General features: G+C 44.6%; 1 protein-coding gene across 1 annotated transcript in view; it reads right to left on the bottom strand.

Moving 5' to 3' along the window:
* Positions 1-13,642, bottom strand: part of RBPJ (recombination signal binding protein for immunoglobulin kappa J region) — a 98,674-nt gene extending 85,032 nt beyond the window's left edge. Inside the window, exon 1 of the mRNA XM_056551613.1 lies at positions 13,511-13,642. Coding sequence (XP_056407588.1) covers positions 13,511-13,530 — 20 coding nt within the window. The 5' untranslated portion in view covers positions 13,531-13,642. The remainder of the gene's footprint in view (positions 1-13,510) is intronic.
* Between the last annotated feature and the right edge of the window lie 836 nt (positions 13,643-14,478).

Genomic DNA, 14,478 nt, shown 5'->3' with positions numbered 1-14,478 from the left:
TCAGCTTTCAGGTGCTCTGATGGGCTGGAAAAGGTGGATACAGTCCTAACAGCCACTTTTCTGTCTATATTCAATGTATAAGTAGGGAAATACTTTGATGCATAAGACAGATTGCTCCTCCTTTACTCTACCTTAAAATACACTATTTTCCCATTTTCTTCCAGTTTTGCCTAAAACATTACTGCAGTAATTGTGCGGCTTTAACTGCGTAATTTGCTACCAATTGGGCAGCAATATACTCACATATTGCCCGAAGTAGGTCAGAGCTAGGATAGGTTTTTCACGTGGTAAATCCACAGCAGACCCCACTGAGGTCACTGTAATCTGTTGCGAATTTTCCGCTGCTGAAATTGAAGCTGCAAATTTAACGCTGCGTGGAATCATTTTGTTTACATTAAAATCTGTAGCATAAAATAGGGATCGACCGATTGTCGGTTTGACCGATATTATCGGCCGATAATCGCGATTTTGGACATTATCTGTATTGGCAATTACCTTGCCGATAATGCCCCGTCCCCCAGCCAGAGCCGACCATTGCCGCCGCTGCCCCATTGCCTCCCCCATCCTCTGGCCACATGCCGCTGCCCCATCGCCTCCCCCCATCCTCTGGCCACATGCCGCTGCCCCATCGCCTCCCCCCATCTTCTGCCCACATACCCCAGGACAGGTAGGGGGAGAGAAGCGGGTGGCGGTGGTCTCTGGCACCGCAAAAGCCGCTGCAGTTCATTGATTTAAAGCACCCGCTTTAAATCATTGATCTGCAACGGCTTCTGGCCCGCTGGGGGGGCCTTTGGGGGTATTGAAATAGCCGATAACTTATACAGGAATATCGGTATAAGTTATCGGCTATCGGCCTGAAAGGTGACAGATTATTATTTTTAAAGGGGTACTCTGCTGCCCCAGCTTTCGGAACATTTTGCTCCAAACGCTTGGAGCAGGCAGTGGGGGTCTTGATGTCACTGCCACAACCACTTGTGATGTCACAGCCACGCCTTTAAATCAAGTCTATGGTAGGGGGTGTGGCGGCTGCCACCCCCCTACAATAGACTCGCATTGAGGGGGTCATTGCTTGATGACATAATGGGCGTGGACATGACATCACGACTCCTGCCACCTACACACAGCCTTCTAAATGAACACTGGGTGCTGCACAGAGATTGCAGGGGTCCTCATCGGTGGGGCCCCCGCGATCAGATATCTCATCCCCTATCCTTTGGATAGGGGATAAGATGTTTAGGGGCGGAGTACCCCTTTAAACAATGTTCTGCAACCTGCAGTTTTAAAGCCTTAGTGAAACCCTCAGCATGATGCAACAGGCTGCAATTGTCAGGACATGCTGGAAGTTGCAGTTTCACACGTAGGACAACAAAAAATATTTAATCCCAGGGGAATGTTCACACAGTGGAATTTCTATGCGGAAGTTGGTGGAAAAAAATCAGCTCCGAAATTCTGCTACATGAAGTTAAAATTGTGGTGGAATTCCTGTGTCCAAAAAACACAAGGCAGATTTTTCATCTGTGGAACTTTTACTGCGGAAATTCTGAATTCCAGATTCCGCAAAAAGAATGAACATGTCAATGATAGAAGTTATTACAGCAATTACTGCAGCAGATAATAGAACATGATAATAAAATCCTTAAAAGGCTGACAACTTCTCCCCTATCTAAAGGATAGGGGATAAGATGCCTGATCACGCGGGTCCTGCCGCTGGGGAACCCCGCGATCTCGCACGCAGCACCCCGCTCTCATCAGGCCTCGGAGTGAACATCGTGACCTCACAGCTCCGCCCCCGTGTAACGTCACGCTCCGCCCCTCAATGTAAGTCTATGGCAGGGGGCGAGACAGTTGTCTGCATGTGAGATCGCGGGGGTCCCAAGCAGCGGGACCCCACACGATCAGGCAACTTATCCCCTATCCTTTAGATAGGGGATAAGTTGTCAGCACGGTAGTACCCCTTTAAAATCTCATTTGCACACTGCAGGGAAAACCTGCAGCAGAAATTGACCAGCAGTGTGGATGTAAATCCTCAGCCTGTCAATTGTTATTTTGGATACTTTGCAGATTTATTGAGGATTTTCTGCCCTGACATCCACAGCAAAATCTGCAACTGCAGATAAACACACAGACTTTCTGATCTTTAAAATATTAATATATTCAGGAGCAAATCTCCAGCATTTCCATTACGATCAGAATTATCCTTCATACTATCCCTACTGTATGGGGTTACTAGTGCAACCAAATCCAGAGATGAAGGAGTAGACATCTGTTTTATGGCTGCAACATTTTCAGAAGTTACGGGGGAAGCTGGATCCCATATAAGTGATTCTTCCAGGGGAGAATATTTGCTTTGTAACAAAGAAACTGATGGAACATTTCTTTATCTGTCTGTAGAAAATCACAGGCATAGTCATCGAGCAGAGCCCCACACGTATCTATGGATGCAATATTACTGGGAGGATTAAAGGACATGTCCGGTGCTCACTTTTCTTATTGTATCCGTTCCGGGCTGCAAAAAAAAGAAAATAAGCTTTCTCTTACCTGCCTACGCTCCCCCGGTGCTCCGGTACAGGCGTTCGGTCCCCGGGCTGTATTCTTCTTACTTCCTGTTAGCCCGGCACGTCACACGGAGCTTCAGCCTATCACTGGCCGCAGCGATGTCCCGCCTCGGCCAGTGATAGGCTGAAGCTCCCTGTGACCTGCCGGGCTAATAGGAAGTAAGAAGAATACAGCCCGGGGACCGAACACCTGTACCGGAGCACCGGGGGAGCGTAGGCAGGTAAGAGAAAGCTTATTTTCTTTTTTTTTGCAGCCCGGAACGGATACAATAAGAAAAGTGAGCACCGGACATGTCCTTTAAGTTGTGCTTAGGACAAAGATAAGATCCACAGTTTCCATCTAAAAGCACCCTTAGGCTATATTCCCATACAGTGATCCCTCAACTTACAACAGTTTCAACATACAATGGTCTTTTCTGGACCATTGTAACTTGAAACCAGAAACAACATACAATGCTATGGAATCTGCGAAACGTGTCAATGGCTGGAAGAACCGACCAATCAGAATGGATATTTCACTGGTAAAACCAGTGTTTTCACTGACTGATGTCTGGTAGCGCCCCCTACAGTACAGGGAGGTATTACATGTTCTGTACTCTTTACCTGTGCCAGGGTTAGCTGCTCCTTTGGACACCAGGTGAGGGTGGCTCTATTTTCCTTTTTTAATTATTTATTTTTTATTTATTTATTTATTTTTATTTTTTTAGGACATTGCATGTACTGTACAGGACCCTGAAGAAGCTCCTGTCCTCTACATAGACCAGTGTTTCCCAAAGATGTTGCCTCCAGCTGATGCAAAACTACAACTCCCAGCATGCCCGGACAGCATTTGGCTGTCCGGGCATGCTGGGAGTTGTAGTTTTGCAACAGCTGGAGGCACCCTGGTTGGGAAACACTGAAATAGAGAGTGATTTACAGCTCCCAGCAGATCTTTATTACTTTTATATGTAATGATTTGTTTTATCTGTATTAGTCATCTACTTATTTTTCTTAAATCTTCACTTTTCCTATTTTTGGATGACATTTTGGGGCTTCAGAACAAATTACCAGGTTTCAACATACGATGGTTTCAACATATAATGGACATCCTGGAACCAATTAATATTGTAACTTGAGGGACCACTGTCCAGTTCAAAAAAAAAAAAAAAATAGACCAAGAGCTATTTGGTAAATCTTTTTGATTTTGGTCTTTTTTTGGTCCATTTTTCAGCTTGTGTGGGGCAGAATTTCTGAGAGGAATTCCATGGATATATTCTGCTGATTTCTGATTCTGCTGCAGAAATATCGATTTCAGAGTTCTATGGTTCTGCATTTTGCTAGGAAAGGTGCTGGAAGATTCTAGGTAGATTGTGCCTTTCCAAGCGGTCCCATTTCTGGACGGACATTCCACATATTTTCAGTCGTATGAACTAGGGATCGACCAATATCATTTTTTTTAGGGCCGATACCAGTCGCGGTGCGGTGGGTCAGGGGGGGGGGGGGATGCGTTCGCGGTGCGGGGCATTATCAGCAAGGTAATTGCTGATACCGATAATGCCCAAAATCGTGATTATCGGCCGATAATATCGGCCAAGCCGATAATCGGTCGATCCCTAGTATGAACATGGCCGAAGGCTGGGTTTATAGGCAACATTTCATAGTATTTTTAGCCAAAACCAAGAGTTGTTAGAAAACACAGACAAAGGTACGACTCTTATTTACTATGTCGGTTTCACTGATGGTTTTGGTAAAAACAATGACTGAACTCCATATGCAACAGCGGGAAATATTTGTACTATTTTAAAAGGATACATATAGTTTACACAAAATACTGGCATGTCATTGTGACGCGTCCAAAATTAAACCGTCTGCTAAATTGAAGATCTGCGAATTCAGAGAAAGTCTACAAAACTCCCCTTTAATCTACACACTGCACATTAGGCTTAGCTGAAACCCTCTATTACAGTGTTTTCCCAACCAGGGAGCCTCCAGATGTTGCAAAACTACAACTTACAGCATGCCCGCACAGCCTTTGGCTGTGCGGGCATGCTGGGAGTTGTAGTTTTGCAACAGCTGGAAGGACCCTGGTTGGGAAACAATGCTCTATTTCTTTATTTTAGCAATCTGTGGAAGTTACAGCACCCGAACCCCTTATCTTAAGTCTTCACTTCTTGTCTGAAAGGTTTTCCATTAAAAAAACGCGAATAACATTCCCACTTAATATTATGTAAATTATGTGGGAGAAACTATTTACAGTAAGGCTATGTTCACACTGGGGATCGACCGATTATTGGCCGATAATCACGATTTTGGGCATTATCGGTATCGGCAATTACCTTGCCGATAATGCCCCCCCCCCCCCCGAACAGCGTCGCACCGCTGTGTGCACAGTGCAGCAGAATCCCATCGACTTCAATGGAGTTGAATCTCCATGTCGAATTACAATGCAGAATCCGGCATGGAAGTTCCGACGTGTGAACATGTCCTAAGGGTTTAAATAATCCACTGGATTGGCATGCGGAAAATTCTCTGCACATCACAATACCAGCAAAGCTAATGAGAATTAAAGGGGTATTCCAGGAATTATTTAACTATGCTACAGGTGCTGTAAAGTCAGTGTAGTTCATAATATAGTGTCTGTACCTGTGTGTGACGGTTTTCTCACAATTCTTCTGTGATTTTCACCCCAATATTTATTTTTACCAGCATACAAAATGACTGTTGTCTCAGATTTTCCCAGGTTGCAATGCGGCCGACACCTGACTTACTAGTCATCTGATGACAGGGAGCCTGTCTGCTTCAATGGGTGGAGGGATCGCTTGGTGGGAGAGAGATCAATCTGCAACTAATGCAACAGCTGGCACCCTGATTAAAAACCACAGGTCTTTTGAATGGATGCAGCTCATTTATGTTTCAATTGGTTGGGTGGCTGATGTGTGGGAGGGAATGGAATTATGGGATTTGTAGGCAAAGAAGAAAACTGAAACAGGAAATACCAGTTCACAAAAAGCTAGCCCCAGTATTATGGTAATCTTACAACATAGCCATTTAGCCCCAACACAAGTGCAAATCCTTCCTAAGCATGTCCATTACTGCCTGCCAGGCGCGTACTAAAATCACCTTATGGTGGATAACTCCTTTAATGGATGTAGCTTTCAACATGTTCTAGGCCAGTGTTTTCGAAACAGTCTCCATCAATTCACAAGTTATTTGCAACACTCCATTTTTTGCTAATATAAAAGTTATACAAATAAGTTGCTGCTCAAAAATAAGCAACAATTGTCTCCAAAATCTACATAAAAAGCCATTGAGAAATCCCTGCCACCCATAAAGTATAATGTTTTTTTAAACCTTTCAGGCTAGGTTATGTCACAAATACTGGACACTGTGCAGACCCCATTAAAGAGGTAGTCCAGTGGTGAAAAACATATCCCCTATCCTAAGGATAGGGGATAAGTTTGAGATCGCGGGGGGTCCGACCGCTGGGGCCCCCTGCGATCTCTCTGTACGGTGGCCAGGCTCTCCAGCCAGATAGCGGGTGTCGACCCCCGCACGAAGCGGCGGCCGACGCGCCCCCTCAATACATCTCAATGGCAGAGCCGGAGATTGACGAAGGCTCTGCCATAGAGATGTATTGAGGGGGCGTGTCAGCCACCGCTTCGTGGAGGTCGACACGCCCCCTTCCCGCGGGCTGTCGGGGCTCCGTACAGGAGATAGCAGGGGGCCCCAGCGGTCGGACCCCCCGCGATCTGCAACTTATCCCCTATCCTTAGGATAGGGGATAAGTTGTTCACCACTGGACTACTCCTTTAAAGTCAATAGGTGCTAGCAACATTTTTATTTTTCTTCTGCACCAATGAGGAAGCAGAAAAATGTAGTAAACAGCACAGGAGTGAAGCCAAGTTTACACTGCCGTTGTGCTCCAGTCTCTGTGTCGAAGAGACCCAAAACGTCCATCGGGTCTCTGATATTTTACTGGAGTTGAGCAGATTAAAAAAATTATATAAAAATATTTATTTATATTTATTTTCCTATTTTTTCCTCAGGTCAACTCCCATCTTTCTGACGGACTGACCGATTGAGCCCTTTATTCTGCCATAGAAACATCTTCCTGTGATGAACACAAGCTGTGCTTCATGTACACATAATAGTGTGGCAGAAAACCAGGCCAACATATGTAGTAGTATTGTCTCACCACAGTGGCCATTACACCACACCATAATAAGTGGAGCAATGGATATCTATTACTTACACCAGCACGAGGAACATAGAGGTCACAGTTTTGTTACTGACTGGTCAGAGGTATCATCACAACAGGGTTCCCGAACTATATCATCATTATTATACATTCATCCTGTGCCCCTTCTCCAGTCACAGACAGTTTTAAAGGGGTACTCTGGTGGAAATTATTATTTTAATTTTAATTTTTTTTTTAAATCAACTGGTGGAAGAAAGTTAAACAGATTTGTAAATTACTTCCATTAAAATATCTTAATCCTTCCAGTAATTATCAGCTGCTGTATACTACAGGGGAAGTTTTTTTTCTTTTTGGATTTATTTTCAATCATGTGCTCTCGGCTGACACCTCTGTCCAGAGCAGGAGAAAATCCCCATAGCAAACCAATGCTGCTCTGGACAGTTCCTGACATGGACAAAGGTGTCAGCAGAGAGTACAGTGGTCGTGACAGAATAGAAATCCAAAAAGAAAAGAATTTCCTCTGTAGTATCCAGCCGCTGATAAGTACTGAAAGGTTAAAGATTTTTTAATATAAAGTAATTTACAAAATCTGTAACTTTCTGGCATCAGAATAGTAAGGTTGGAGGGCAGACCAGCATATATGTGCATGGTCCAGTCTACTAAAGATTGCCCACAAGTGTCCAGAAAGTCCCAGAAACCACAACGAACATTTTTCTTACAATATCGGTCATCCTTGAATGCAAAAGCTTAAAGAGGTACTCCGGTGCTTACACATCTTATCCCCTATCCAAAGGATAGGGGATAAGATGCCTGATCGCAGGAGTCCCGCAGCTGGGGACGCCCGGGATCATGCATGAGGCACCCCGTTTGTAATCAGCCCCCGAAGCGTGTTCGCTCCGGGTCTGATTATGGTCGACCGCAGTGCCAGCGGCGTGTGACTTCACGCCTCCGCCCCCGTGTGATGTCACGCTCCGCCCCTCAATGCAAGCCTACAGGAGGGGTGATAGCTATCACGCCCCCTCCCGTAGGCTTGCATTGAGGGGCGGAGCGTGACATCACACGCCGCCGGCCCTGCGGTCGACCATAATCAGACCCGGAGCGAACACGGTCCAGGGGCTGATTACAAACGGGGTGCCGCGTGCATGACCACGGGCGTCCCCAGCTGCGGGACTCCCGCGATCAGGCATCTTATCCCCTATCCTTTAGATAGGGGATAAGATGTGTCAGCACCGGAGTACCCCTTTAAGCCAGCGTTTCCCAGGCAGGGTACCGCCACTAACCTAAGGTAAGACTTTGCAGGAAAAAAAAAATACCCAGTGAAACAAAGTGAGTACAATAAACCAGACCAGAACAACCATGCGGGTAGCGGGCACAAGAAAAAAAAAAAAAAAAAAATTTTTAAAAAAACACTCAACTACTAAATGTAACATCTATAGTGGCCTTATATAATGACAGGGTCAGGTAAAGGGCTTATCCAGGAATGGAAATACAGAATTTCTTGCAAAACCACTTGTAGTATACAGCAATATATGTGTGTTATTACAATTTTCCTCCATTCACTTTAATGGAACTGAGCTGCAATACCACATTCAGCCTGAGGACAGGTGTGGTGCTATTTTTTTGAAGAAACCATCTTTGCTTTCCTAACACTAGATAACCCCTTTAACAACTGTGCCATTAAACCAGAAGCCACGACATTACTGGATCGGTCATACAGAGGATCTGACCGTGAGCCGCATACAAATCTGATGAAATGTGCAAGTAGTTATAAACTGAGCATCCAATGCAAATGTGAACAGAGACCAAGAAGAGAAATTCTGCACATTTCATGCTTTTTGGAGGGTATCACAGCAGGACATGGGTTTAGACCAGAAAAACAAGAGCACTTCTGTACATGTACTACAGCGGAAAATCCTTCCATGACTACGAGTCTGATCAGCCACAAATAAAAGTATATGTCCTGATCAGCTATACGTATCTGCTGAAGGGAAAAGCTAGTCATGACAACTGGAAAGAGTTTTCCCCAGTAGGTGGGGGATGCACACAAGACCCTGAGCAGGAGGACGCACTCTAAAAACTAAGTTTCATAGAATTGGTACGTAAATGTGACAATGTAAAGGAAAACTATCCAATAATAGAGAAAGTCACTAAACCAATGTCAGCATCTGCAATAAGTAATAGCAACATAAGTGCAGAGATAGATCAGAAACCAGAGCAAACGAAGAAAAGATCAGTCTTCCCCAGGAACCAGATTTCCAGGAAAATGAAAGCAGAAACCCTTCAGAAAGGCTTCCATGAGCAACTACCCAACTTTTCCATGAGTTATAATAAATATTCCCTATTGGCTGGATGGGATACACACACCGTATATATAAATGAGAAATGAGAAAAGCATTTTTAATCTTTTCAAAAAAATAAAAAGAAAAAAAAATTATATATATACATACACATATTAGATAATATATATTTTTTTTCTCTCAGAGAAGCAATAACCTGGGTGACTTAATTTTCAAAATTTTTTTTTTACAGAAATGTTTTTTAACTGTTTAAATCATCGGAAATATTCCCAATTCACATGAATAGAACTGCCTGCCAGGAGCAGAAATCTACCATGTGAACATAGTCTGGGGTACGTTCACATTTTGCTGTTGATCTTTAGCAGCTGATTTTGTTACCCACTGACTTCTATGGGAAGCAACATCTGCATGTGTGAACATACCCTTGGAATGGGTTCACATTAGCCAAATACAAAACGTATGTTTACGTCTTTATTACAGCCACAAGTCTATTTCCAACCACGGTCCTGATGACCCAGTGTCGGGTCAAACAGCTGTCAGTTTGGGTCACTAGGACAAGACTTGTGGTCTTAACAGAGATGCAAAAGTACAGCTGTAATGTGTGTGACGCTGGCCGGGAATGGAGTCATATCAGTGTTTTCCAAACAGTGTGTCTCCAGCAGTTGCAAAACTACAACTCCCAACATGCCCGGACAGCCTTTGGCTGTCCGGGCATGTTGGGAGTTGTAGTTTTGCAACAGCTGGAGACACACTGTTTGGAAAACACCTGGGGGAGATATCGAGAATATATATCTATATCTATCTATCTATCTCTCTCTATATATATCTATATAACCATGTCCATTTTTTTAAGATAGATAGATAGATATATCTATATCTATATATCTATATCTCTCTCTATCTATCTCTCTCTATATCTATATATATCTGCACATACACACGCAATCCAAGAAGAGATGCACAGCACAAGCCGGAGACTCCAATAGCAAAGGAAAGTGACTTTTATTGGTTGCTACCCAGATGCAACGTTTCGGCAAACAAAACTGCCTTTTTCAAGCATTGAAAAAGGCAGTTTTGTTTGCTTGAAAAAGGCAGTTTTGTTTGCCGAAACGTTGCATCTGGGTAGCAACCAATAAAAGTCACTTTCCTTTGCTATTGGAGTCTCCGGCTTGTGCTGTGTTGTTACTCTGGATTAGCCCTCCGGATAGGTACGGGCACAGGCGAGTGGTCCAGTGTTGTCTCTTGGGACTTTTTTGCTGTGTGTGTGTGTGTGTGTGTATATGTGTGTATATATATATATATATATATATATATATATATATATATATATATACACACACACACATATATACACACACACACAGGAATGAAGGCGACATTGAGATATCCAAGTAAAAAGTGGTTTATTCCATGTACAAAAAGTTCAAGTGCGACGATTCGGTCTTCTCACAACACCATTCTCAAGCAAGAATGGTGGGAATATATATATATATATGCGGAGGAGATCTAAAAGTGACAGCAATCCCATTGATATATGTTACATCACCTCCTATATTACTTTCCTTTATAAAAAAAAAAAAAAAAAAGCCCGGAATGGCTGCCAACAGGGATCACTGGAATGCATTCAATCACACAGAGAAGACATGAAAAACATAAATTGTACTAAATTTCCATTTTTACTGACCCCCAAATCAGTCCTTGTGGTCAAATGACAACAAGCACATCACACCCAGTCCACATTTTGTACTACATACACAGATAAGAGCAGATTCACAATATAATTGGGAAAAAAAGTAAACTTGATCAGTACAATCTATAACAAAGCAATGTTCCCTAGTATTCGCAAAAATACAACTCCCATCATGACAGTTGAAGACTGCCAGGGAATAATGAGAGTTGTCGTTTTTTAACCACTGAAGAACCACAGGTGCACTAACCCTACATTAAAGGGTTACTCCACTGGAAAACGTATTTGTTTTCAAGTCAACCGATGCCAGAAAGGTAAACAGATTTGTAAATTATTTCTATTAAAAAATCTTAATCCTTCCAGTATTTATCAGCTGCAGTTATAATCCACAGGAAGTTATTGTCTTTTTTAATTTCCTTTCTGTCTGACCACAATGCTCTCTGCTGACACCTCTGTCCATTTTAGGAACTGTCCAGAGCAGGATAGGTTTTCTATGGGGATTTGCTCCTACTCTGGACAGTAACTAAAACGGACAGAGGTGTCAGCAGAGAGCACTGTGGTCAGGCAGAAAGGAAATTCAAAAAGAAAAGAACTTCCCGCGGATCATACAGCAGACGATAAGTACTGGAAGGATTAAGATGTTTTTAATAGAATTAATTTACAAATCCGTTTAACTTTCTGGCACCAGTTGATTTTAAAAGAATGTTTTCCAGTGAAGTACCCCTTTAAAGGTAAAGAAGGCTGTTAGGGCATGATGAGAGTTATAGTTTCGCAAAAGCTGAAGAGGGACACGTTGAAAAATACTGCATTAAAAGGAACACTCTTGCCAAAACCAATACAGTGTTATGTTTATTAAAGGCAGCAAACAAGATACAAGGATTCATAGAACACAGCAAGATGACCCTGTGTTATGCATTAAACATGTACAGTATATAAAACGTTTTCACTTCTATTGGCAATATCAAATAGAGCTGTGTTTCCCAACCAGTGTCTCTCCAGCTGTTGCAAAACTACAACCCCCAACATCACCAGATAATGCTGGGAGTAGTCGTTTTTCAACAGCTGGAGGCAAACCGGTTGGGAAAGAACACCCTAGACCAGTGGTCTTCAACCGGCGGACCTCCAGATGTTGCAAAACTACAACTCCCAGCATGCCCGGACAGCCAACGGCTGTCCGGGCATGCTGGGAGTTGTAGTTTTGCAACATCTGGAGGTCCGCAGGTTGAAGACCACTGCCCTAGACCAACAGAGTCTCACATTGGATCGTTGACTGATCGCTGAGATCCACGCACTCAGTACCAAACGCACCGGATATCCGGGGAGACATATAGCGAGAAGAAGGAAATTTTAAATTACACATTTCACTTCAGTACACCATTTTCTATGGTCTAATCTCTAGAGATGAGCGAACTTACAGTAAATTCGATTCGTCACAAACTTCTCGGCTCGGCAGTTGATGCCTTTTCCTGCATAAATTAGTTCAGCTTTCAGGTGCTCTGGTGGGCTGGAAAAGGTGGATACAGTCCTAGGAAAGAGTCTCCTAGGACTGTATCCACCTTTTCCAGCCCACCGGAGCACCGGAAAGCTGAACTAATTTATGCCGAGCCGAGAAGTTTGTGACGAATCGAATTTACTGTAAGTTCGCTCATCTCTAGTCTACTCGTTGCGCCAAAATATGACTTTTTATATCAGAATATATACAATAATTTTTTTTGCACAACTTTTCTTCACATGCCAAAAAGTTATGTCTGGGCTGCTCTATATTTGCGCAAAAATCATCTGATAAAGCCCTGAATACTGCAAAAAGCTAACCCTGCCATACAGCATCTAAATGGTTTTCTTGAGTTAGTCTTAACGCATTGTGCAAAGAACTATGGGACTTTCTACAAGCGAAAAGACTATAAAAATAATAAATAACCTCCCCCCTCCCTGTGGTGTCTGAAAACATTCAACTCTATATGGCTGTGTTTACACTGTGCATTGTTTTGGTTGGTGACCTGATTATTATTGGAGATCACAAATAAGAACAGTGTGAACACCGCCTTAGCAGAACACCACATGTAGATGGACCAAAGAAGCAGAAAACTATACAGACAACCCCCAAATCAATGGCAGGAGGTGGCCCCTAATATAAGAAAGATCTGGACATGGGGTACAGGCTCCTCCCAAGTAGGCTTATCAAAGCAAAAGTTGAGGGGTGACTGTCAGCCAATCAGATCGTTGCTTTCATTTTCCATAGGATCTCTAAAAACATCAGAGCCGGATTCTGATAGGTTGCTAGGAGCAACGGCTCCAGCTAGACCTCCCTCTTCAATGGTACACTCCTGGCGTAAGCCCCATAACATAATGGCTACAAGGATAGTACCAATCTATATAATGGGGAGGGTCAGCCTAACACAGGCGTGCAATGTGAGAAGTGTGAAATGTCTCGGAGGTGTGAGGATTGTACCACCAGGAGGTGGGGTGGGGGGGGGCACAGTAATCCCTAGTGGTCGGCACGGGAACGGGACAATGTTATACGGACAGGGATCACATGGCTCTGCGTCCACACGGATGTGCGGAGCGGCACTGCCGGCCAGACAAAGACTCGTTTCGCCCACAGAAACAGCGCACAGTTCCGATAAAGCCCCAAGAACAGAGGCACAGCAGCCGCTAACTACCGCCGACGTGAAGCTCCGGGCCCGGAGCCTCTTTCTGACCGCCGAGCCCAGCTCGCACAGGCTTCTCCCAGCCCGAGCTTCCGTACGGCCACCCCGACTCCCCCTACCAGCCGCCCCGACTCCTCCAGACTTACCCTGTCACAACAGGCGCCATCTTCCACAAACTCTCGCCAAAACTCCAAACCTCGCGAGAGCCTTGCTGTTGTTTGGTAGAACGCCTCCAAACCTCCCAGGTCTGACGCCCCGCCCCTACGAGGCCACGCCCACCAGACGCTCTTGCACGCCGTACGGCCACGCCCCTGTGAACAGCCGGAGTTCCCACGCTGAATACTGTGTGTGTTTACGTGTGAGAGTCTGTGCCGTGTGTACAGGACCATGTGAGGGATACAGTGCAGTGGATATCATAATAACGGAGTGTATCACCAGTGCTGAGATACACCAGTTCAAAAAAGACCAGAAAAGGGTATGAGGAAAGGGGAATAACAGCCTGTCTATGGCCACATGTATACTGGAGGCCGTATACCAGTTTTTCCCAACTAGTGTGCATGCAGCTGTTGCAAAACTACAACTCCCAGCATGCCCGGACAGGCTTTGGCTGTCCGGGCATGCTGGGAGTTGTAGTTTTGCAACAGCTGCAGGCACACGGATTAGGAAACACTGACCTAAGGCACATTCCACACAAAGGATGGACATACCCTAAGGCCGCGTTTACACGGATGGAATTTGTGCTGTGGAAATCCCGATATGGAGATCATAAAACACATACCGTATTTTTCTCCGTATAAGACGCACTTTTACACCCCTATGGTGGCGGTCCCTGCGGCCATCAACGGCCGGGACTTGCAGCTAATACAGGACATCACCGATCGCGGTGATGCCCTGTATTAACCCTTCAGACACGGTGATCAAAGCTGACCGCCGCGTCTGAAGGGAAAGTGACACTAACCCGGCTGTTCAGACGGGCTGTTCGGGACCGCCGCGATTTCACTGCGGCGGTCCCGAACAGCCCGACTGAATAGCCGGGATAGTGCTTACAGGACACCAGGAGGGACCTTACCTGCCTCCTCGGTGTCTTCTCCGTTCAGGGATCCCCTGTATGGCC

Source organism: Hyla sarda, chromosome 1 (genome assembly GCF_029499605.1).
Source record: "Hyla sarda isolate aHylSar1 chromosome 1, aHylSar1.hap1, whole genome shotgun sequence".
NCBI classification, from domain to species: domain Eukaryota; kingdom Metazoa; phylum Chordata; class Amphibia; order Anura; family Hylidae; genus Hyla; species Hyla sarda.
Note: the sequence above shows the minus strand (reverse complement) of the source record. Positions and strands in the feature narration are given on the sequence as shown.